This window comes from Macaca fascicularis, chromosome 13, assembly GCF_037993035.2.
Source record: "Macaca fascicularis isolate 582-1 chromosome 13, T2T-MFA8v1.1".
Classification (NCBI taxonomy): Eukaryota; Metazoa; Chordata; class Mammalia; order Primates; family Cercopithecidae; genus Macaca; species Macaca fascicularis.
In genome coordinates, this window is record NC_088387.1 from 79,482,784 (window position 1) to 79,503,814 (window position 21,031).

General features: G+C 48.5%; 1 protein-coding gene across 17 annotated transcripts in view; it reads right to left on the reverse strand.

Moving 5' to 3' along the window:
* Positions 1-21,031, reverse strand: part of MTA3 (metastasis associated 1 family member 3) — a 267,789-nt gene that overhangs the window by 184,422 nt on the left and 62,336 nt on the right. For 7 of the 17 annotated variants that reach the window (XR_012422441.1, XM_074011906.1, XM_074011904.1 and 4 more), the window contains exons 1-2: positions 3,157-3,214; positions 1,421-1,488 (exon numbers count right to left, since the gene is read on the reverse strand). Coding sequence is in view for 4 of the 17 variants with exons in the window: in XM_065527140.1 (XP_065383212.1) it covers positions 1,421-1,488; positions 3,157-3,184 (96 nt within the window). In the remaining 13 variants the exon portion in view is untranslated. Of the gene's footprint in view, positions 1-1,420; positions 1,489-2,502; positions 2,624-3,156; positions 3,215-3,744; positions 3,842-21,031 lie in introns of those variants that run through there. The other 10 variants (XM_074011905.1, XM_074011903.1, XM_074011902.1 and 7 more) reach the window with 3 other exon arrangements.

The window sequence follows — 21,031 nt, forward strand, 5'->3', positions numbered from 1 at the left end:
TGGAAGAGGAAAATATTAATTCACTAAAAAGAGAAAAATATACATTATGACTCTAAACATAAAAAGGGTCTGAGTTACATAAGTCAACTGCTCTTTCAGAGGCTCTAAGCAATTTGAAAATATCTGCAGACTTTTAAATATTCAGTAACTAAAAAGCAAAAGAATAGTCGGAATTCAGAATCCTGCATAACTCTCTAAAATCTCAACTTTCTTTTTTTTTTTTTTTTTTGGAGACAGTGTTTCGCTCTGTCACCCAGGCTGGAGTGCAATGGGGTGATCTCGGCTTACTGCAACCTCTGCCTCCCAGGTCCAAGCGATTCTCCTGCCTCAGCCTCCTGAGTAGCTGGGATTACAGGTGCATGCTACCATGCCTAGCTAATTTTTTTGTACTTTTTTGGTAGAAACGGGGTTTCACCATGTTGGCCAGGCTGGTCTTGAACTCCTGACCTCAAGTGATCCACCTGCCTTGGCCTCCCAAATTGCTGGGATTACAGGCGTTAGCCACCATGCCCGGCCTAAAATCTCAACTTTCAAAGAGTCTGGGACTGAAAGTAAAACCATCTCTTATGCCCTTTACCCCATTCATTTTTATTTATTATTATTATTTCTTTTTTTTGGGATGGAATTTCACTCGTTGCCCAGGCTCGAGTGCAATGGTACGATCTTGGCTTACCACAACCTCCGCCTCCTGGGTTCAAGCGATTCTCCTGCCTCAGCCTCCCAAGTGGCTGGGATTATAGGCATGTGCCACCATGCCCGGCTAATTTTTTTGTATTTTTAGCAGAGACGGGGTTTCTCCATGTTGGTCAGGCTGTTCTCGAACTCCTGACCTCCGGTGATCCTACCACCTCGGCCTCCCAAAGTGCTGAGATTACAGGCATGAGCCACCGTGCCCAGCCCTATTTTTATTTTTTATATTAATTAAAAAAAAAAAATAGGCCGGGCGCGGTGGCTCAAGCCTGTAATCCCAGCACTTTGGGAGGCCGAGACGGGCGGATCACGAGGTCAGGAGATCGAGACCATCCTGGCTAACATGGTGAAACCCCGTCTCTATTAAGAAATACAAAAAAAAAAAACTAGCCGGGCGAGGTGGCGGGCGCCTGTAGTCCCAGCTACTCGGGAAGCTGAGGCCGGATAATGGCGTGAACCCGGGAAGCGGAGCTTGCAGTGAGCTGAGATCCGGCCACTGCACTCCAGCCTGGGTGACAGAGCGAGACTCCGTCTCAAAAAAAAAAAAAAAAAAAAATAGAGATGGGGTCTCACTATGTTGCACAGGCTGGTCTCAAACCACCCACCAGGCCTCCCAATTTACTGGGATTGCAGGCATGAGCCTCTGCACCAGGCCACCCTTTACCTAATTACCCGTTAAGGGAAAATAAATATTTTTTAAATTAAAATTAAGAACACTCAGTGTATATACCTTGTTGAGTTCTTCTATCCTTCTTATTAGGTATGGGTTGCTGGAGGAATTCTCAAAGTAGACATAATCTGTAATTAAAGGAAGTACAGAACTTAATATTTTCAACAGAAAGTTCAGATTTGTCAATCCAAGACTTTTTATGTTAGGCAATTCACGTTTGAAATTAAGCTCATAATTCATTCACTGGTAAAAGCAAACATAATAATGCAGCCTTAATATATTCTCTCATGTGCCTACTATTCACGGACCTTTATTTTCTTGGCATTTTCATTTCAATTAATGTTTCATCAGTTTCTCCTAGACTTCTGTCCCAATATGTCATTTCTTTAATAATAAACAAAAAAGACACCTCTTATCACTGGGTAGTCAGGGCACACTAAACATGTGTCCTCTGTACTATAACTACTTCCACATCTTTTTCCTCCAATACAATTTGCCCTGGAGGCTGCTTCTCACATAAAACTATTGACCTAAGACACATTCAGAGCATGGAGAAAGGCTTCACAGTCCAACCTACATTTCAATCGCTACTTAAATTTTAAAAAAAAAAAAAAAAAAAAAAAATCAGATGAGCAAAACAGGTAAGAGGAAGAACACTAACAAACTTTTCCACAGCTCTACCTGGGAAGATGAGGAAAAAAGCGGGTCAGGGGGATCAATTATAAGAGGCAAAGTGCCCTGGGGGTGATATCACCATCTTTTTTACCCTTTTACCATATTTAATCCAGATCCATTTAATGTCTTGTGATTAAGAAATTGCTGCAGGCTTTCAACTAAAAAGATAACATTTTTCAAGTGTGGCTTTTCCTCTCATCTGATAGGCTCGCTGGAAACTTCCCACTGTGTGTTTATCTCAAAGGCAGCTGCATTGTTATTGTCTATCTTAGTGGCTCTTTCGCCGCTGTCTTCTGCAAAGTGGCCTCATTTAGCCAGGCCATTCCCACCACCATCCATCAGAAGCTCAGCTAATGAGCGGAGAAGGAAGAGCCAGTCTCTCATACAAACACGCCACTTATCTGAATTATTATTTTACCAGGAAAGAGGGAGGAGGGCGTCGTGAGTAGGGAGAAAGTTTGTTTGACCTTATTTCTCTCTTCCGCAGACTGGGAAGGAGGCAGGCAGCAGAGCAAACGTCCAGGCAGAGCTCAACTCCCCACCTCCGGCTGAGGTTCCCAGGTCCCACGAAGCCCCATTCGTGGGGGGCTGGACCAGAAACGAAAGGAGGGGGGCCGAGGAAGGCGAGGTGCAGGGCCCCGGCCCCGCAAACAGGCCTGTCCAGCTGGGCCCCTGGCTGGGCCCCCACCGCCCCCACCCCCACCCCAGGCTCCCACTGAGTGGGGAAGAAGCAGGGGAGGGGATGTCCCCTCATCCTCTCCAGCGCCTAGAAGCCACGCGAGAAGGCCACCTTCTCAGGGGGCTCGACGGGCCCCACCACCATGAGGGTTTCGTGGAGGGAGGTGTCTGGTAATTCGTACCCCCAAGTAGAGGCCTGGCCCTAAACACCTGGCGGGGTGCGAGGGTGAAGGTGGCCCCGGCCCCTCGCGAGCCCCCGTGGGGGGAGGGGAGGGGTGGGGTGGGGGTGGGGAGTCCTGGCCCCTCTGCGGGCCCCGGCGCCCCCGCCCCCTGCGACCTCAGCCCCGGCGCCAGTGGCTCCCGGCAGTTGGCGTGCGCTCGCCCCGGCCCCCCGGTCCCGGAGCCCGCTCCCACACGGGCCGGGTCGGGCTGAGCCTGCCTACCTCCGACCCGGTACATGTTGGCCGCCATGTCCGCCCGCCCGCCCGCGGAGCCCGAGCCGAGCCCCGCCCGCCGCCGCCGCCGCCGCCTCCTCAGCCTCAGCCTCGACCGCCGCTGCCGCCGCCGCCTCCGCTGCTGCCTCGCCACGGGGGGGAAGGGAGGGAAGGGAGGGGACAGGGGGAGGGGGAAGTGAAGGGGAGGGGACGCCGAGGGGTGGGGGCTGGTGCCCGCCCCCAGCGCCAGGCTAGCGAAGCCTAGTGGGCCGGGCCGGGGGAGGCCCGGGGAGGCCCGAGCGCTGCGGGACCAGCGGGAATTGGGGGGGAGGGGGAGGGGTAGGGGGAGGGGAAGGAGAGTGGGAGGGAGGGTGGGGGGCCTCGCTGGAAGTGGAGGGCCCTGGAGCCAGGGTCCTGGCCGAGGCAGAGGCCTGCGCTCAAATGCGGACCAGGGGCAGTTAGAGAATTAGAGTGGGGGCTGGGGCTCAGCCTCTCCCCAGCACCTCTTGCCCCACCCAGTGTACCCCGTCACCTGTCCACCCCGAGACAGGTCCTCCTTTCCTACCTCTGTCCCTGGGGACCCCCCCTGGGGCTGACCTGGTAGGCGAGCGCCAATCTCAATGCAAACTCTTGGACGCAAATAAGTACAGGCAGCAGGGTGCCTTCCTCGTGGTGAGATCCAAGGGGCCGGCCTGGAACCTGCAGGCTCTAGGGCCAGGAAGACCCTGGGTGCTTCCCGCCTCGCCAGAGACCCAGCTGGGGACAGAGGTTGAAAAACTCCCTTCCTAGGCTACCCTAACTGCATCATCGTTCACCCCAAAACTGGGCTGAGCAGAACCAACTCTCCAACACCCAGATGGAGGCCCTGGCTCTAGACAGGCCCTATATATGCAGGGCCTGTTCTGCTGGGACCTTTAGGAGTGGGGGGCTTCCTTTGTCCATGGGGGAACAGGGCCCTACAGTTCACAATCACCACCCCCAAAAAGAGGAGATTCTGTTCAATCAGCTTGATATGGATGGACACTTAGCTGGTTATGTGCCTAAAGCTTCTAAATGATTATTGTCCCAAGCCAATTCTCTAAACAACCTCTGTTTTCACGGCCTTCCTACTCTCACAGAAACAAAACAAAAAAAAAAACAACAACGTTGAATCTTAGCTGGCTATCCCCCAAACGAACACAAATAACTTTCTTTAGAGAAGCCAGTCCATTCCAAAGTACTCCCAGACATTGGTGCATAATAAACACGAAGAGGATTTCTTGGTGTGGTGGCTTGTTTGGAATGTCTGGTGATACACAGCTGTGTGCTGTCGACTCTGGGTTTGACATCTGTGCGGGGCTAAGAGGTGCCCCCAGAAAAGAAGGTTGTGTTTCGGTTGTTTGGTGATAACATTTGTGATGGTCCCTTATCACAGAGTATTGAGGTGAAAAAAAAGTTATGCGTAGCTGAGGCAAAATATAAAAATAAAAAAGAAAGCACCATTGAATTACATTGACTCTATGACCTGTTTCCTCGTCTATAAAATGGGAACGCGAATTCCCCCTTCACAGGTGTGGTAAGGATCAGTTGTGATGATATCTGAAAGTGCTTTTTAAACCAGGGAACACAGAGCACCGTGCAAATAACAGGTGTCTCTTGCTTTCTTTTTAACCCCAGGAAACCACAGATTCCCAAGGGTTCTCTGCTGTGTGTCAAATTCTGAGCCATGTGTCAAATTCTGACCCAGAGAAGAAAGCAAAAGTGTTCTGTTCTGCACATTGCATAGCTGTCATTCAACATTTACCAGAGATCCCACCAAAAACATTCTGACAAAACTGACATCACTCCATTTCTGAGCTGACACATAAATAGGTTGAATAATTCACCTGGAATCACACAGTAAACTGGCAGCAATATTGGGATTATAAATCAGCCCTTTTCTCTGGCCTAGAATGTTCTGAACCACAGTCTTTCTCCAAGTGTAAAGACCATCTAGAAACCATAAAGTGCATAGAAGTGGATCACAAGCTTTAGGGTGTTTTCCCATTAATTTTTCATAAGCAATTTCTCCTCCTTCAAAATCTTGCCCTGTTTTTGTTATTTCATTGTGTGCCTGTCTCATTTCCCCAGCTTAGTGCTCTTGCCAGGTGTTTCTGATGACTGTGCTAACCACAATAAATGGTGAAAGATGCCAAGAAAACTCCCTACGTCCCCTTAGGAACAGCCTTATCCAGCAGCACCCCATGAAAGACCTCAAAGACTTGAAGGGGACTAGCAGGAGGTAATGATGGTAGCAGTACTTGGAACTGTTTTTTACTCTAGATTCTCTATGTTAGTCTCTTCCATCTCCAGCTCCTAGACCAATGTCCTCTACATTTCTGAGCTGACATAGTAGATGCTCAGTATCTGAAGAATAAATACCAACGAATCATGGACTCAGAGAATCAGAAGAGCTGAATATAGGACTTTGCCTATGAAACTTTTCTATGTCCTAATTCCAGAGAGGTTCACACATAAAGGAGCTCAGCAAATGTTTGTAGATTGAAAGAAACGTTTCAAGCAAAGAAGGGTGGAAAGCCTGCACCTTTAAAAAAGCAAAGGCACGTCTCCCTTCTTAGCTACATGGTTTAGACCACAAACTTGTCATCAACCAGCCCTAACATCACTCCTAGTTTGGGAGTTTAACTATAAAGACCTTGAGCAAGTTACTTAACCTCTCTGAGCCTCAAGAGGGATTACAAAATATTACTACTGGTTGATACCTACCTCAAAGGCTTATGGTAAAAAAAAAAAAAAAAAAAAAAAAAAAAAAATTGAGACGGAGTTTTGCTCTCATCGCCCAGGCTGGAGTGCAATGGCACAATTCAACTCACTGCAAGCTCCACCTCCGAGGCTCAAGCAATTCTCCTGCCTCAGCCTCCCAAGCAGCTGGGACTACAGGTGCCCGTCACCATATCTGGCTAGTTTTGGTATTTTTAGTAGAGTCAGGGTTTCACCATATTGGCTAGACTGGTCTGGAACTCTGGACCTCAGGTGAACTGCCTGCTCGGCCGCCCAAAGTGCTGGGATTACAGGCATGAACCACCATGCCCAGCCTGGTAAAATTTAAATATAGAAGGTGTTGGCACTTGTTGAGAGCTTCATATGTGTTAAGTTCCCTTCTCTCTATTCCAGTTATTCTCATCACTAAGGAAGAACTGTCTCTCAGGCCATGCCAGAAATCCCAGGGCAAATCCAGCCCTTACACGGATGAAATTTCCTTGCACGGTTGTTGCAATTAAAGAACCACATATAAGATAGTTCTTCACCATTTAGTTGAAGAGAAGTGGATGCAGCAAGAAAGCTATAGGTGGCTAGGCATGGTGGCTCATGCCTGTAATCCCAGCACTTTGAGAGTCCAAGGCAGGAGGATCATTTGAGCCTGGACAACATGGCAAGACCCCACCTCTACCAAAAAAAAAAAAAAAGTTAGCCAGTTGATGCACACCTATGGTCCTGGCTACTCTGGAAAAGGCTGAGGCAGGAAAATCGCTTGAGCCCAGGAGGTCGAGGCTGTGAGCCATGTTTGTGCCACTACACTCTAGCATGGGCAATAGAGCAAGACTCTGTCTCAAAAAAATAAAGAAAAGAAAAAAAAGAAAGCTTTAGGTGAAGAGGTGAAATGGAGAGTTGGTTTTTGTCTGAACGTAGGGATGGAGTTTTTATATGTGCGAAAAAATAAAAAGAGATTGGTGCTGGTTGACTGGGCTCGGTGGTTCACGCCTGTAATCCCAGCACTTTGGGAGGCCGAGGCAGGCAGATCATAAGGTCAGGAGTTCGAGACCAATCTGGTCAACATAGTGAAACCCCATCTCTACGGAAAATGCAAAATCTTAGCCGGGCGTGGTGGCACGCGCGCCTGTAGTCCCAGATACTCAGGAGGCTGAGGCAGAAGAATCGCTTGAACCTGGGAGGTGGAGATTGCAGTGAGCCAAGATCAAGCTACTGCACTCCAGTCTGGGCAACAGAGCAAGACTTCGTCTCAAAAAAATAAATAAATAGACCGGGCACTGTGACTCACGCCTGTAATCCCAGTACTTTGGGAGGCCGAGGCGGACGGATCACCTGAGGCTGGGAGTTCGAGACCAGCCTGACTAACATGGAGAAACCTCGGCTCTACTAAAAATACAAAATTAGCTGGGTGCAGTGACACATGCCTGTCATCCCAGCTACTAGGGAGGCTGAGGCAGGAGAATCGCTTGAACCTGGGAGGTGGAGGTTGTGATAAGCTGAGATCGTGCCATTGCACTCCAGCCTGGGCAACAAGAGCAAAACTCCATCTCAAAAAAAATTTAAAAATAAAATAAATAAATAAATAAATAAAAAGAAATTGATGCTGGCCACAGTCTGGGAGTTCTGTAATACTGAACCCAGGAAAGGAGCCTGGAGGTCTAAAATGTAATTAATCTGAAACCAGAAGCCAGGCTTCAGAAAACGGACTTTGTCTTGTTGGTTTGTGTTTTCCATGATTTATTTCTGTCTTCTTTTTCCTTTCATTAGCTTCTTCTCTTATTTAGTAAAATTCTTTTGGAAAAGGCCAGCCTGTCTCCTATTCTAAGGAGGGCCTGGGTTTTAAAGGCAGAGGAACATATCCCAAGAGAAATGTAGGCATGTGATGGCAAGAATCAAAGCAGAAGAACCTCGAAGAGAAAGGAAACCAGAATTGGGAGTTCTGTAGCTTCTCTAGTCGTAGAGCTGGTGCTTCCATAGATCCTCTGTGCTAAAAACATGAAATCCAGGACCAATCCCTAACGGTGTTGGTTTCGGGCAGTATGTGTTTTCGAATCACACAGTTCCCTCATGCCCTCACAGGGGAGCTAGCTCAGCCATTTGGCTGGTTCCACAAGAAGGTTCCTTCTCTAGTAACATTATCTGTAGATAATAGAAAGGAGACTAAGTCATAATGGGGACAGAAATGAGCCCCTGGGTGGTTAACTTAATTGACCCTACTGTTTCTCTTTTTTAACTACTGTAGATTTGAATAAGAAATGGTTGATCTGTGTGGTGGCTCACGCTCAACACTTTGGGATGCCGAGGCAGGCAAATCATCTGAGGTCAGTAGTTTGAGACCAGCCTGGCCAGCATGGCAAAACCCCATCTCTACTAAAAATACAAAAATTAGCCGGGCATGGTGATGCGTACCTGTAATCCCAGCTACTTGGGAGGCTGAGGCAGGAGAATCGCTTAAACCTGGGAGGTGGAGGTTGTAGGGTCAAGAAAAAGAATGCTAAGGGGCAATGGGAAGTGTTGAAGGAATGTGACAGGGAGTGAGGTGTTTATATAGATGATTCCGACTGCAGTACAGACAGTGGATTAGAAAGGGCAGAGAGTCCAGACCAGATCAGTTGCGAGGTTGGTGAGAAGGGGTGATGGTCTGGCCTAGGGTAGAGGCAGTAGGTTATGGTAAGTAGATGGTTTTAGAGAGATACAGGAGGCAAGAGGTGTCAGATCTGGTGACTCTAGGGAGGCATGAGGTGAAAGGGTGGTAACAAGGCTTATGGGGAACTGGTAGAGAGAGGTTAAGTAGAGATCAGTGAGCAAAGCATACAGGAGGAAAGGCAAGTCGGGGAAGAGGATAGTGGACAGGTTCTGTGCTGGAAGGGTTGTGTTCAAGGTGCCTTTGGAAATATCCAGGTAGATGTCTTCTCTTTGGGAAACAGTTGGATGAAAAGGCCTGGTGTTTAGGAGAGAGATCTGAGCTGGAAATAGCCATTTCTGGTGTTACCATCAGCCCAGAGCCCAGCCAGTCTAAGGAATAAGCCAAACCCTGGCCCCAGGGAAGGAAGCAGGTTCCCTGAGTCCTTCAGGTTGGGTGGAAACAGGTTTGGCAGGTCAGGTTCAGGAGATCAGAGTCCAGGTGCAAATGTGCAAATAGGCAGAGCGTGGGCAGAGCCACATAAGCCACTGCCCAAGGCAGACCAGGAAGCCAAGGGGGAATGGCCCGGGCTGACCATCTCACTAGGACTAGCTAGCAAAATAGTCAGCATCCACAGAAGGTTCTGCCTCAACCCTCACTCCTTCTTACCAGCCCTGAAAAGCAGCTGGGGTGGGGACGGGGAGGGAAGATGGAAAGAACAGAAGGACTGAAAAAGCAAATCTGACTCATTCCTACCTCACCCTCTTGCCTCTAAGATGATGTAGTGGGTTGAATGGTGGCCCCCCAAAAGACATGCCCACCCAGAACCAGTGAATATGACCTTATTTGGGAAAAGGGTGTTTGCAGATATAATTAAGCTAAAGATCTCAGGATGAGATTATCTTGAGATTAGGATGGACCCTAAGTCTAATGACATGCGTCCTTATAAGAGACAGAAGAAGAAAGACACAGAGAAAAGGGGGCAGCCCTGTGAAGGGAGAGGCAAAGATGGGACTTATGCAGCTACAAACCAAGGAGTGCCAGGGGTTGCCAGCAACCACTGGCATGGAATGGATTTTCCCCCAGAGCCTTCAGAAGGACTAACCCTACTGACACCTTGCTTTCAAGCTTCTGGCCTGTAGAACTGTGAGAGAATGAATTGTTTGAAGCTACCCAGTTGGTAGTAATTTGTTACAGGAGCCTTAGCAAACTCCTACAGATGGTATCCACCCCTCAATTTTAAGTAAACATAGATTCAGCCAGAAAACACTTAGAGCAGTATAAAGTATACACAGATCAAGGGACACAGAAACAGAATAAGATAATAAAGAGAAATACACAGAGAAAGAAGGGGACCCCTCACCACTTTATCTAAGTCCTACTCAATCACTTGAAACAGCTCAATGTGTTTAACTCACCTTGGTTTGTCTCTCCTCCTAGCTGACATGGTTGGCTTAGTGCTAACAGAAAAGGACACCTGGGGCCTGGCGCAGTGGCTCACACCTGTAATCCCAGCACTTTGGGAGGCCGAGGTGGGTGAATCACAAGGTCAGGAGTTTGAGACCAACCTGGCCAACATGGTGAAACCCCGTCTCTACTAAAAATACAAAAATTAGTCAGGCGTGGTGGCGGGTGCCTGTAATCTCAGCTACTCAGAAGACTGAGGCAGGAGAATCGCTCGAACCCGGGAGGCGGAGGTTGCAGTGAGCCAAGATCATGCCACTGTACTCCAGCCTGGGCAACAGAGCAAGACCCCATCTCAAAAAAATAAATAAATAAATAGATATGCTAGTATAGAATGATAAATGTTATAGGGAGAGTAAATCAAGATCAGAGAACAAAAAGTGATGATGGTGGTAAGGGAAGGCCTTTTGTATATGCTAAGAACTAAAAAGAAACTAAAATAATGAAATAGAGTGAACACTTGGGACATCTGGAGAGCAACATTCCAGACAGAGGGAAAAAGTACAAATTCCCCACATCAGGAAGCAGCCTGACCTGATCATGACATGGAAAGGCCAGTGTGGAGAGCAGATGGGGTCAGGGAGGTGAATAGGGTCAGGATCCCATAGGGACCAGTGGGCCATGGTAAAGAGTTTGAATTTTATTCTGAATATAGTGGGAAGCCTTTAGAAGGTTTTAAACATGGAGTAATGGAGACTTAATTTGGTTTTTGTTTTGTTTTTGAGATGGAGTCTCCGTCACCCAGGCTGAAGTTCAGTGGCCCGATCTTGGCTCACTGCAACCTCCACCTCCCAGGTTCAGATGATTCTCTTCCCTCAGCCTCCTGAGTAGTTGGTATCACAGGCATGTGCCACCACACCCCGCTAATTTCTTTTTCTTTTTTTTTTTTTTTTAGTAGAGATGGGGTTTTACCATGTTGGCCAGGCTGGTCTCAAACTCCTGACCTCAGTGGATCCACCCACCTCAGCCTTCCAAAGCGCTGGGATTACAGGTGTGAGCCACTGCGCCCAGCCCTGGGTGTGTGTGTGTGTGTGTGTGTGTGTGTATGTGTTTTGTTTTGTTTTTGAGACGGAGTCTCACTGTGTTGCCCAGGCTGGAGTGCAGTGACACCATCTCACCTCACTGCAACCTCCACCTCCCAGGTTCAAGCATTTCTCCCGCCTCAGCCTCTCTAGTAGCTGGGATTACAGGCATCCACCACTACGCCCGGCTAATTTTTGAATTTTTAGTAGAGATGGGGTTTCACTTTGTTGGCCAGGCTGGTCTTGAACTCCTGACCTCAAGTGATCCACTTGCCTTGACCTCCCAGAGTGCTGAGATTATAGGCATCCACCACCAACCACAGCTTGATTTGTTTTTAAAAGCTCACTTGCTTGCCAGTGATGCAGTTCAAAAAAAAATCAGCCAGGCACAGTGGCTCACGTTTGTAATCCCAGCACCTTGGGAGGCTGACGCAGGCAGATCACCTGAGGCCAGGAGTTCAAGACTAGCCTGGCCAAAATGGTGAAACCCCATCTCTACTAAAAATACAAAATTAGTGGGGCATGGTGGCGTGTGCCTGTAATCCCAGCTGCTCAGAAGTCTGAGGTGGGAGAATCGCTTGCACCCGGGAGGCGGAGGTTACAGAATAAAACTCCATCTCAAAAAATAAAAATAGAAACTAAAAATTTGGCCGGGCGCGGTGGCTCAAGCCTGTAATCCCAGCACTTTGGGAGGCCGAGACGGGCGGATCACGAGGTTAGGAGATCGAGACCATCCTGGCTAACAAGGTGAAACCCCATCTCAACTAAAAAATACAAAAAAATGGCCGGGCGCGGTGGCTCAAGCCTGTAATCCCAGCACTTTGGGAGGCCGAGACGGGCGGATCACGAGGTCGGGAGATCGAGACCATCCTGGCTAACACGGTGAAACCCCGTCTCTATTAAAAATACAAAAAAACTAGCCGGGCGAGGTGGCGGGCGCCTGTAGTCCCAGCTACTCGGGAGGCTGAGGCAGGAGAATGGCATAAACCTGGGAGACGGAGCTTGCAGTGAGCTGAGATCCGGCCACTGTACTCCAGCCTGGGCGACAGAGCGAGACTCCGTCTCAAAAAAAAATAAAAATAAAAAATAACTAGCCGGGGGAGGTGGCGGGCGCCTGTAGTCCCAGCTACTCGGGAGGCTGAGGCAGGAGAATGGCGTAAACCCAGGAGGCGGAGCTTGCAGTGAGCTGAGATCCGGCCACTGCATCCCAGCCTGGGCGACAGAGCGAGACTCCCTCTCAAAAAAAAAAAAAAAAAAAAACTAAAAATTAAAAAAAAAATCACTTGGGCTGCTGTGCAGAGTACAAACCCTGAGGAAGACAAACAGGAAGACTTGATAGGAGACTGACATAGTTCAAGGAAGAGAGAAGTAACAAAGACTTGGAGTAGAATGGTAGCTGTTATGGCCAATGGAGTGTTTTTTTTGTTTTTTTTTTTTGTTTTTTGTTTTTTGTTTTTGAGACGGAGTTTCGCTCTTGTTGCCCAGGTTGGAGTGCAGTGGCTCAACCTCGGCTTACCGCAACCTCCACCACACCCCCTTGCCCCCCACCTGTCCCGGGTTCAAGCGATTCTTCTGCCTCAGCCTCCCGAGTAGCTGGGATTACAGGCATGCACTACCACGCCCGGCTAATTTTGTATTTAGTAGAGATGGGGTTTCCCCATGTTGGTCAGGCTGGTCTCAAACTCCCGACCTCAGGTGATCTGCCTGCCTTAGCCTCCCAAAGTGCTGGGATTACAGGCATGAGCCACTGCGCCGGGCCAGAGATATATTTTTTAAGGCAGAGCCAACAGCTCTTACTGAAGGATTGAATATAAGAGATGAAACGGGAAAACAAACTTTTTTTTTTTTTTTTTTGAGACAAGGTCTCGCTCTGTTGCCTAGGCTGGAGTGCAGTGGCGTGATCTCGGCTTACTGTGGCCTCCACCTCCCAGGTTCAAGCAATTCTCCCATCTCAGCCTCCAGAGTAGCTGGTATTACAGGCACACACCACCACGCCGGGCTAATTTTTGTATTTTTAGTAGAGACAAGGTTTCACCATGTTAGCCAGGCTGGTCTCCAACTCCTGACCTCAGGTGATCCATCTTCCTCGACCTCCCAAAGTGCTGGGATTACAGGTGTGAGCCACTGCGCTCAGCCCAAAGCAAACTTGTTAGGACTCCCAGGTGCTTATAGACATCTGTTTGGAAGTATTAGATAGACAACTGGATCTGGGCTCTGGAACTTAGCAAAGAGGCTTAGACTAGAGATGCAAATCTGGATGTCGCCACCACATACACAGTGGAGGAAGCTAGAAACTGATGAGATTACCTGCCAGGAGAGGGAGTGTGGGTGGAGAGGAGGGCAGAGGCCTGAACCCTGGGGCAAGCCAACATTGAGAGCAAAGGTTGGTTCTCTACTCTAGCTGCTCCAGGGGAACTACGGAGACTAGGCTGAGCTCCACCCCCAAAAATCCTGATTTAATTAGTTTGGAGTAGGCCATGGGTTTTAGTTTAAAAAAAAAAAAAAGGCCGGGCGTGGTGGCTCATGCTTGTAATCCTAGCACTTTGGGAGGCTGAGGCAGGCGGATTGCATGAGCTCAGGAGTTTGAGACCATCCTGGGCAATATGGTGAAACCCTGTCTCTACTAAAATACGGAAAAAAAAAAAAAAAAAAAAAAAGCCAAAAAATAGCCGGGCGTGGCAGAATGTGCCTGTAGTCCCAGCTACTTGGGAGGAAGGAGAATTGCTTGAACCCGGGAGTCGGAGGTTGCAGTGAGCTGAGATGATGCCACTGCATTCCAGCCTGGTGACAGAGTGAGACTCTGTCTCAAAAAAAAAAATTTTTTTTTAAAAAGCCTGGGCACGGTGACTGATGCCTGTAATCCCAGCATTTTGGGAGGCCGAGGCAGGCAGATGGCCTGAGGTCGGGACTTCAAGACCAGCCTGACCAACATGGAGAAACCCCGTCTCTAATGAAAATACAAAATTAGCCGGGCATCGTGGCACGTGCCTTTAGTCCCAGCTAGTTCTAGCTACTGAGGGGGCTGAGGCAGGAGAATCGCTTGAACCCAGGAGGCAAAGGTTGCAGTGAGCCGAGATCGCATCATTGCACTCCAGCCTGGGCAACGAGCAAAACTCTATCTCAAAAAAAAAAAAAAAAAAAAAAAGTCCTCAGGTGATTCCACTGTGTAGCCAAGATTGAGAACTATGAAGGTAGTGATCAAGAGGAGAGCCATAAAGAGAGACTAGGGAACATTGAGCGAGGTATGAAAAATGTCGGAGAAATAGCAGTCCCAAAAGCCAAGTGAAAAAGGGAGTGGTCCAACCCACAAACTGGAGCAAGAGCAATAAATCAACACTGGATTTGGCAAAGTAGTGGCCAAAAAATACCAACTCCCCTGCCATCTTTCCTTGGTGGTTCTTGATTCTTCAGGTGCTAGGCAGCTCAAAATAAATTGGTAGGGTTAGCCTGAGATACCCAATGGTGTAGATGACTCCAAGGACAGGGAGAGGGGACTCATGAATCCCTCACATCCCCTGCCAGACTGAGGAATGGAGACTAGAATTTGCTCTTTTTATCAGCTCCTTTTATCTTTACCTGTACATTTGTAGCTACTGCCCTTTCTATAAGAAACAGAGGGAAGTTTATTTGCACTCTTGATTTCAAAAAGGACCAAAAATGTTGGGGAGCTCAAAGCTAAACTTGTACTCCTGGATAAATAAATCATGGTTTATGTCTCCTTTCATCTCTGTAAACTTTCGGAGGAAAAAAGCATGAGTATTACAGAGCCGCTTCAAGGAGCTGCTTTTACAAAGCCAGGTCAGGACTATATTATTAGTGGCAACTAATGCAATGTTTCACGTTTAATTGCACAGATCAGAGCACTGAGCAGGGCACCTGGAGGCAGTTTGACCTTTTCGAGGCTTTGGTAAAGGACACCCAGAACCCATCCAGCCAAATCCTGTCATTGGTTCCTTTCTGTAAGAGGAGACAAAGTGTCCATCTTCTGGAAGCCCTGACTCCTCCACCCCACCCCACCCACTCCAGGCTTCTAGAATAATGAAGTAAAATCTGGACAGTGTTTTTTTTTCTCAATTTTTAAATTTTTATATATTTATGTTGAGACAAAGTCTCTCTCTGTCGCCCAGGCTGGAGTGCAGTGGCATGATCTCAGCTCCGCCCAGGCTGAAGTGCAGTGGTACGATACCTGCTCACTGCAATCTCCACCTCCTGGGTTCAAGCAATTCTCCTGCCTCAACCTCCTGAGTAGCTGGGATTACAGGAGTGAGCCACTGCACCCGGCCTTTTCTTTTAAATTTTGTGGGTACAAAGTAGGTATATATATTTTGGACTATGTTCTTGAAATGAAGGGTGGAGTACATGTTAGAAGCTAGAATTCTGGAGGCAGAAGGAGGAAAGAAGTTTCCAGCATTTCACAGGGCCTCCTTCCTCTGCCCTTGATCTTGGCTGTCTCCTGAAATCTGGAAATTGGGTGCCCTTGTCCTCTGCTCCATACTCACATAGAGCCTAAATCGGACCTTTTCTAAGGGGCCCTGAAGTCTCCCCATGAGGTCAGAGCAATGCTGAAGGCAGAATTTGGAACATTCTGCGGCCTTGGTGCTTCTACGTCTTCCCATTCCCCCACCAATATAGCCCCTCGAAGGCCCCTCAGATCTGGACTGGCGTGTGGACCACTTGCTTGTCACACTGACTCCCTCCAGGAGTGGCTTTCTGGCTGAAGGTTGCAGGGCTTAAGACTGACTTCTCCATCTTGGCCTAGCTTCACACAAAGCGTCTGCAGCAGCGGGCAGGCTGGGAGACTTGAGGGATGGAGTGACTCCTGGCCAGTGGCATGTTGCTGGGATTGGATGCATTATTTATGATGCTGGTGTCAGCATGGCTCCCAGGCACCAAGGGAAATGGAAAAGGCACTTGGGCCAGTGCTGATTAAACTAAATATTTAAACAGGACTGAGGAATTGAGGCAAAATCCATTTTTCTTCAGTAAGGCAGAGAGCGTCACAATGACTTCAAGGCTGGGTATTTGGTAAACACTGTCCGGAGCATAAGGGAAAGCTGGGAGTCCCGATCTAGGGCTCTCCTCCAGAATCAGCTCCCAGCTTCCTCTCTGGAGCAGATCTATAGGCTCTCGGGAAACTCTGGAGTAGGAGTACGGGAGGGGAGATAGAGAAGCAGAAGAATGAGACTAGGAGACACCCAAACAGTCAGGCTGGCTGCATGCCTCAGGCTGCTTTTTGTTTCCCCAGGGAGCTCCATCTCCTTTTCTCTCTCTCTCTCTTTTTTTTTTTTTTTTAAGATGGAGTCTTGCTCTGTCTCCCAGGCTGGAATGCAGTGGCACTGTGTCGGCTCACTTCAACCTCCATCTCCTGGGTTCTAGCAATTCTCCTGCCTCAGCCTCCTGAGTAGCTGGGATTACAGGAGCCCACCACCACGTCGGGCTAGTTTTTATATTTTTAGTAGAGACGGGGTTTCATTATGTTGGCCAGGCTGGTCTCAAACTCCTGACCTCAGGTGATCCACCCATCTTGGCCTCCCAAAGTGCTGGGATTACAGGCATGAGCCACAGCGCCTGCCTGCCTGCCTGCCTGCCTGCCTGCCTGCCTGCCTGCCTGCCTGCCTGCCTTCCTTCCTTCCTTCCTTCCTTCCTTCCTTCCTTCCTTCCTTCCTTCCTTCCTTTCAAGATGGAGTCTCGCTCTGTTGCCCAGGCTGGAATGCAGTGGCACCGTGTTGGCTCACTGCAAGCTCTGCCTCCCGGGTTCATGCCATTCTCCTGCCTCAGCCTCCCAAGTAGCTGGGACTACAGGCACCCATCACCACGCCTGGCTAATTTTTTGGGTTTTGGTGGGTTTTTTTGTATTTTTTTAATAGAGACAGGGTTTCACCATGTTAGCCAGGATGGTGTCGATCTCCTGACCTCGTGATCTGCCCGTCTTAGCCTCCCAAAGTGCTAGGATTACAGGTGTGAGCCACCATGCCTGGCTCTTTTTTTTTTTTTTTTTTTTTGAGATGGAGTTTCGCTCTTGTTGCCCAGGCTGGAGTGCAATGGTGCAATCATGGCTCACCACAACCTCCGCCTCCTGGGTTCAAGCAATTCTCCTGTCTCAGCCTCCCTAGTAGCTGGGATTACAGGTACGCATCACCATGCCCGGCTAATTTTTAGCAGAGACGGGGTTTCTCCATGTTGGTCAGACTGTTCTCAAACTCCCGACCTCAGGTGATCCACCACCTTGGCCTCCCAAAGTGCTGGGATTACAAGCGTGAGCCACCATGCCCAGCCTCCTTTTCTCAAAATAACTGTGCTACTGCATTTGCCTATGTTAGTTGTCACCCAGGCTGGAGTGCAGTAGCATAGATCCTGGTTCACTGCAACCTCCTCCTCCTGGGTTTAAGTGATCGCCTCCCTCAGCCTCCCGAGTAGCTGGGATTACAGGCACCTGCTACCAGGCCCAGCTAATTTTTTTTTATTTTTAGTGAAGACGGGGTTTCACCACGTTGGCCAAGCTGGTCTCGAACTCCTGACATCAAGTGATCCACAAGCTTCGGCCTCCCAAACCATTATCCTTTTAATCAGCTTGAAGAAGGGTAGTAGGGTGTCAGGCAGCCATGAATCCACCCTCCTATAGTGATTCTTCCCATCCCACCTGATACAGGTCCCAATCAGGAGGCTGACCTCCACTTGCTGCACACAAACACAGGGGACCACCATACTCCAGATTTGAGGAAAGAGGAGATCTCAAAAGGAGATTTTCAGGTGGAAGGAAACAGCTGTCATTCGGACTGGCTTTCCCTGTTGTTTTTCTCCCTCCCTGTGGGGGTCCCTCACTTGCATCTCAACAGCAGTCACTATCCCTGGCCCCCAAGGATGTGATTTTCTCAGTCTCTGCATGAATAAGTGCCCTTTTCCTTCTTTCCTCTAAGAACAGCTGAGACAGGCTGACATTTTCCAAATTAACTTTTATCAGAATTTAGGAAAGAAAAGGAAATAGCTGCAGAAAATACAAATGCATCAGTTCAATTCAGTTCAACACTTATTATGATTCTTACATTGAGCGCCATAGTCTAGGTTACCTTGATAAATGAAACAGAGTTCAGGGACTCAAGGAGTTCACCATCTAATGGAAGAGGCAGGCATGAATAGATAACTAGTTTGTTGTTGTTGTTGTTGTTTGTTTGTTTGAGATACAGTCTTGCTCTCTCGCCCAGGCTGGAGCGCAATGGTGCGATCTCAGCTCACTGCAACCTCTGTCTCGTGCGTTCAAGCGATTCTCCTGCCTCAGCCTCCCGAGTAGCTGAGATTACAGGCATGCGCCACCACATCTGGCTAATTTTCGTATTTTTGGTAGAGACGGGGTTTCTCCATGTTGGTCAGGCTGGTCTCAAACTCCTGACCTCGTGATCCACCCACCTTAGCCTCCCAAAGTGCTGGGATTACAGGCGTGAGTCACTGCACCCGGCCAATAAAAGGACCTTTTTTTACATTCCAGATAGAAGGAACAGCACATAGGAAGTACATGCATGACATGAAAACCAATTGGACAAATGGGTCAAGACCAGATATAAAGGCTTGAATGGCAATGTGGTAAATAAGAAATATATATATTTATATTTATATTTGATCTTTGTCCTAGGTTCCTGGCACAGAGTTCCTAAAACTTTTGGAATTTTCTGAGTGATAGGTATGTTTTTTGTTATTCATCAAGAACCCCTTTCATACCTTGGTTTATGCTAATGAGGTGCTAAGGCCCCTGGTACTCTCAGGATGGGGCTGCTCACCAGAAGGACCAAGGGTTAAGAGATGTGAAATACTCAGCTTCATTCACCAATCTCTGAGAAGGGCAGGGGGGTGAGGCTGGAGGTTAAGCTATACAAAAACTATATATGTGTGTGTGTGTGTGTGTGTGTGTGTGTGTGTGTGTGTGTGTGTGTATATATATATATTTTTTTTTTTTTTTTTGAGACAAGGTCTCCCTCTATCACCCAGAGTCTCCCACTATCACCCACTGGAGCACAGTGGCAAGATCACAGCTTACTGTAGCCTCTACCTCCAAGGCTCCAGCCATCCTCCCACCTCAGCCTCTCAAGTAGCTGAGACTACAGGAGTGCACCACACACCCGACTAATTTTTAAATTTTCTATAGAGATAGCATTTCTCTATGTTGCCCAAGCTGGTCTCTAATACCTGGACTCAAGTGATCCTCCCACTTCAGCCTCCCAAAGTGCTGGGATTACAGGCCTAAGTCAATGCACCTGGCCTGAAGCCACAAGACTTGATGAACTCCCAGACTGCTGAAGACGTGGGGATGCTGAGAGGAAGGTGTGCCTTGGAGAGGATGTGGAAGTTCCACACCCCTTCCCCCATACCTTGCCATGTACATTACTTCATCTGGCTGTTTACCTGTGTCTTTTATTATATTCTTTATAATAAACTGGTAAACATTTCCCTGGGTTCTGTGAGCCATCTTAGCAGATTATCAAACCCAAGGAGGGGGTTATGAGAACCTCAGTTTATAGCTAGTCAATCAGAAGGATAAGTCACAGTCTAAGTGCAGTGGCTCACACCTATAATCCCAGCACTTTGGGAGGCTAAGGTGGGTGGATGGCTTGAGCCCAGAAGTTCAAGACCAACCTAGGCAACATATCAAAATCCTTTCTCTACAAAAAATACAAAACTTAGCTGAGCATCGTAGCACACACCTGTGGTCCCAGCTACTCAGGAGGCTAAGTTGGGAGGATCACCTGAGCCAGGCGGTTGAGGCTGTAGTGAGTCATGATGGTGCCACTGCACTCCAGTCTGGGCAACAGAGTGAGATGTTGTCTCAAAAGAAAAATAAAAGAAGGTCGGGCGTGGTGGCTCACGCTGAGGTGGGCAGATCACGAGGTCAGTAGTTCAAGACCAGCTGGGCCAACATGGTGAAACCCTGCCTCTACTAAAAATACAAAAATTAGCTGGGCATGGTGGTGCACGCCTGTGATCCCAGCTACTCGGGAGGCTGAGGCAGGAGAATCACTTGAGCCCGGGAGGCAGAGGTTGCAGTGAGATGAGATCATGCCACTGCACTCTAGCCTGGGGAACAGAGCAAGACTCCATCTAAAAAAAATAAGAAAAGAAAAGAAAACGATTTCAGATTCACCAAAGAGAAGCATTCAAGAAGACAAGGGGTAAAATAGGGCTCATTGCTTAAGTTCCATTTTCCTTTATCTTGGGAAAGGCAGAAATGACCCAAATATTGGTACAGACTGGAGACAGTGAAATACTGGGTTGAAGACGGCAGTTCCCCAGCAAAGTCCCCACCCTCAAGCCTAGATACTCGTGGCCCTAAGTGAGAATGAGCATTCTTGTTTTCGTGCCCAAAAAGTTGCCTTTTGGTGCACCATGCCTCCTATCCTGTACCCATATAAACCCTAAACCCCAGGCTCCAGAAGCAGCAGACAAGGAAACAAGCAGATGAACGGCAGAACAGCACGGCAGAGAGAGAAGAGAAGGAGTGTCTGAATGCTGAGAAGAGTTCAGCTGGGGGTGGTCAAAGAGGAGTTCAACCACTGGATGGCCAAACTCCAGGGGAAGATCATTTTCCCACTCCATCCTCCTTCCAGCTCCCCATCTATCCCACTGAGATCCCCTTCCACCACTCAATAAAACCCCGCATTCACCCTTCAAGTCTGTGTGTGACCTGATTCTTCTGGAACGCTGGACAAGAGCTGGGGATACAGAAAGCTGTCACACTGGGCCGGGCGCGGTGGCTCAAGCCTGTAATCCCAGCACTTTGGGAGGCTGAGACGGGCGGATCACGAGGTCAGGAGATCGAGACCATCCTGGCTAACATGGTGAAACCCCGTCTCTACTAAAAAATACAAAAAACTAGCCGGGCGCGGTGGAGGGCGCCTGTAGTCCCAACTACTCGGGAGGCTGAGGCAGGAGAATGGCGTGAACCCGGGAGGCGGAGCTTGCAGTGAGCTGAGATCCGGCCACTGCACTCCAGCCTGGGCGGCAGAGCGAGACTCCGTCTCAAAAAAAAAAAAAAAAA